We start from the raw sequence: 3,856 nt of genomic DNA, 5'->3' as shown, positions 1-3,856 counted from the left end.
TGATCATGAAGGTACTCCAAGCCACATGCAGCCCCAAGACATGCCTTGAGACGTTGAATCCAAGTGAATTTGGGATCAAGTAGAAGAACATCAAGGCGCTGATGAATTGCATAGTCGTACACAATGATCTTTTCCTTACTCTCGTCACAAAATCCTCTAAGAGAGACAATATTTTGATGTTTATAACTTGTCAGCAACATGATCTCTCTCCAAAACAAAAGATCTGTATCGGCTATGGTACAATCCAAGCGCTTTACAGCACACATGACTTGTCCCTTAGAGTGTTTGAATTCTCCTCTGTATAAATTCCCTGCAGATCCACCTTCCGCTATAAAGTGGTCATCACCAAAGTTGTTTGTGGCATGCTTTATGATATCAAGTCCAATTCTGAGGTGTCCAAACTCTTTCACTAAGGACGAATTTGTGTCTGCGACTGACTATACAATTTGGAAAAGAAAGTTAATATTTCCTCGCAATGATAGTTAGAGCATCTTTAGGGGGTCTCACTCCAAGAGTATAGGGTAATAAGGATTGTTAAAACAAATATCATTAATTGAAAAAGAAAAGTCAACTTACTTGATATTCAAGGCTTGTTTCAAGTTCTCTCACGATCTGCTCTATAGATGGACGTAAATCGTACTCTCCGTGCAAACATTGATAGGCAATTTCTGAAAAGATCTTGTAAGAACTGGGATGTATTTCATCCTTTATGTTACGACAAACAAGTTCCTTTAGCTTCTTTCGTCTATGATGGTATCTTACTATATGAGTCAAAAATGGAGTAGATGTATCATTAATGTTAATAATACATACCCTCCCGCACAAAACCTCAAACAAAACAACACCAAACGAGTAAATATCGGATTCCTTTGTTAGTATTCCCCTCTCCATGTATTGAGGATCAGTATACCCTACCGTACCTACAACATTATTATTATTGGTGATAATAAAAGAGTTTTGCTGGTTGGCTGGAGCGATTTTGGCTAAACCAAAATCTGCGATCTTGGCGTTCCAATTTTCATCTATTAAAATGTTGGAACTCTTGATATCGCGATGCAGTAGTCTTTGATGACCTCCAGCAGGATTATGAATATATGCCACTCCACGAGCTGCTCCGATGCATATTTTAAGGCGTTTGACCCACGTTAACTCGTGGCTGGTAAGATGTTTGTCGAGACTTTTCTTAGATGCATATTCGTAGACTAGGATCTTCTCATCTTTCTCTTCACAATAGCCTAAGAGGGAGATAATATTTTCATGCTTATAAGCTGAAAGCATAATGATCTCCTTCAAAAACTCAGGATCTCCTTGGCCAAACTTGCGGTTTAAACATTTTACAGCCACTGTCTTTGTCGTCTTCTCGTCGGAAATGAGTTCTCCCTTGAACACCGGTCCAAATCCTCCTCCGCCGATATGATTATCTATTGCAAATTCGTTAGTTGCTTTTTTTATAGCATCTAGTTTCATTCTAAGGTGTTCGAACCCTTTTAGAATCGGCATCTTTTTGATGATTGATCAAAAATAGGAAACAAGAGTAAAAGTTTCAAAGAATAAAAGTAGATGTGTTTGAGAAGATATTGCGTTTATTGCTCCATGAGAATATATAAAACATAAGGTCTTAGTCAACTCTCTCCTTGCCTAATCCATGTTCAGTCTTATTAAAATAATGAATTGCCAGCTTGCAGGCACTTCTTAGAAATATCTAAAACTTAAGATCTTAGTCGACCTCTCTCTCCTTACATAACTGATGATTCATTTAATGTTGATGAATTGCGTAGTTGCAAAATGAGTATAACAGAACTAGCACGTGCCTTACCTAACGTTATTAATTATTCCCATGTGCTTTAAGATTATCAAATTGTGATGCATTTATAAAAGGGTAAATTCGGCAGGATAAATTCGGCAAATGCTCAAAAAGTAAAAAGTAGAGTGAGTTTGAAAAAAATATCATAAAAATGAAGATTTCAGGAAATGATCATATGTTCCGCAGAGGGGTTCTGTGGAACCATAAACTTCTCTGCGGAATGTGAACACCTCTACAGATATTGGTTTTTTTTTTTTTTTTTTCATTTGTCGTTTTTTTTTCGTTTATTAATATTTTTTTAATCACATAAGGTATTATGTGATTATTATTTAAAAATCTTTGTTTTCGTTTTTCCTTGTCTTATTTAATTACTCGTTTATAAAAGTTGTGTCTTTAATAAGAATTATACAAATATTCTATGTTTTTTATAAAATTATACACACCGGTGTTCTGAATAATAAACATATTTTAAGTAGGTTACAAAATATACTTTAGAAAACATAAAATACAACCTTCATAATAAACATACTTTGAAATAACCTTCATTAAAGTCTCTACGGATTCCCTATAGTTCTGCGGAATCTTTGTTTTTTGATTTTTTAATGTTTTTTTCATTTTTTTTCCGTTCATTTTCGTTTATTAATATAATTTTTTTTAAAATACACTAATACCCTATGTGATTATTATGTAAAAAATTCAACAAAAAAAAATTTATAAATAATGAAATGTTTTATGTAATACGTTTGCGTCTGAGGAACCGAAATACCTCTGCGGATCTTGAGTTTTTTAATTTTTAATTTTTTCGTTTTTTCGTTTTTTCTATTTTTTGTTTTCGTTTATTAATATTAGTTTTTTTTAATACACTAATACCTTATGTTTTACGTAAAAAAATTGACAAAAAAATGTTAAAAATAATGAACTTATGTTTAATATCAGTCCACATAACTGTTTGGAAATCTACAAAACTGTTATCAGCGCATCAATGTACACATCTATGGATCAGTGTTCACCTTTGCGGATCTATGTACACCTCTACGGATCAGTTATAGAAGTTATAGACGTATTTTAGTGGGTTTTTGTGAGTTTGTGAGATTAAGAGGTGTAAACAGATCCGTAGAGGTGTACACAGATCCGCAGAGGTGTACATTGATCCACAGATGTATACATTGATACACTGATAAAAGTTTTGTGGATTCTCAAACAGTTCTGTGGACTGATATTAAATATAAGTTCATTATTTTTAACCTTTTTTTGTCAAATTTTTTACATAAAACATAAGGTATTAGTGTATTAAAAAAACTAATATTAATAAATGAAAACAAAAAAAATAGAAAAAACGAATAAACAAAACAACTAAAAATTAAAAATTAAAAAAATTCAAGATCCACAGAGGTGTTTCGGTTCCTCAGATGCAAACGTATTACATAAAACATTTCATAATTTATAACATTTTTTTGTAGAATTTTTTATATAATAATCACATAGGGTATTAGTGTATTTAAAAAAAAATTATATTAATAAACGAAAACGAACGCAAAAAAACGAAAAGAAAAAAAAAAAAAAAACAAAGATTATGCAGAGCTGTAGAGGATCTACAGAGCCTACAATGAAGTTTATTTCAAAATATGTTTATTATCATGGTTGTATGTTTATGTTTTCTAAATTATGTTTCGTAACCTATTTAAAATATGTTTATTATTCATAATACCAGTGTGTGTAATTTTATAAAAAAAAACATAAAATATTTGTATAATTTTTATTAAACACACAACTTTTATAAACGGGTAATTAAATAAGAAAAATAAAAAAAACGAAAACACTTTTTTTACATAATAATCACATAATATCTTATGTGATTAAAAAAATATTAATAAACAAAAAAAAAATGAAAAAAACCAAGATCTGCAGAGGTGTTCACATTCCGCAGAGATGTTTATGGTTCTGCAGAACCCCCTCTACGGAACCTGTGGTTATTTTCTGAAATCTTCATTTTTATGGTCATTTTTATCAAAGTTATACTACTTTTTGGTCATTTGCCAAATTTTCTTTTTA

General features: G+C 31.2%; 1 protein-coding gene across 1 annotated transcript in view; it reads right to left on the bottom strand.

The window, feature by feature from the left end:
* LOC144997416 (uncharacterized) overlaps positions 1 to 1,594 on the bottom strand; it is a 3,528-nt gene extending 1,934 nt beyond the window's left edge. Inside the window, exons 1-2 of the mRNA XM_078957322.1 lie at positions 577 to 1,594; positions 1 to 437 (exon numbers count right to left, since the gene is read on the bottom strand). The exon at positions 1 to 437 is cut by the window's left edge and continues 484 nt beyond it. Of these exons, the coding sequence (XP_078813448.1) occupies positions 1 to 437; positions 577 to 1,500 (1,361 nt within the window). The 5' untranslated portion in view covers positions 1,501 to 1,594. The remainder of the gene's footprint in view (positions 438 to 576) is intronic.
* Positions 1,595 to 3,856: the final 2,262 nt, after the last annotated feature.

Source organism: Lactuca saligna, chromosome 5, assembly GCF_052625555.1.
Source record: "Lactuca saligna cultivar CGN05327 chromosome 5, ASM5262555v1, whole genome shotgun sequence".
NCBI lineage: Eukaryota > Viridiplantae > Streptophyta > Magnoliopsida > Asterales > Asteraceae > Lactuca > Lactuca saligna.
This window is presented reverse-complemented; position numbering and strand designations above follow the sequence as displayed.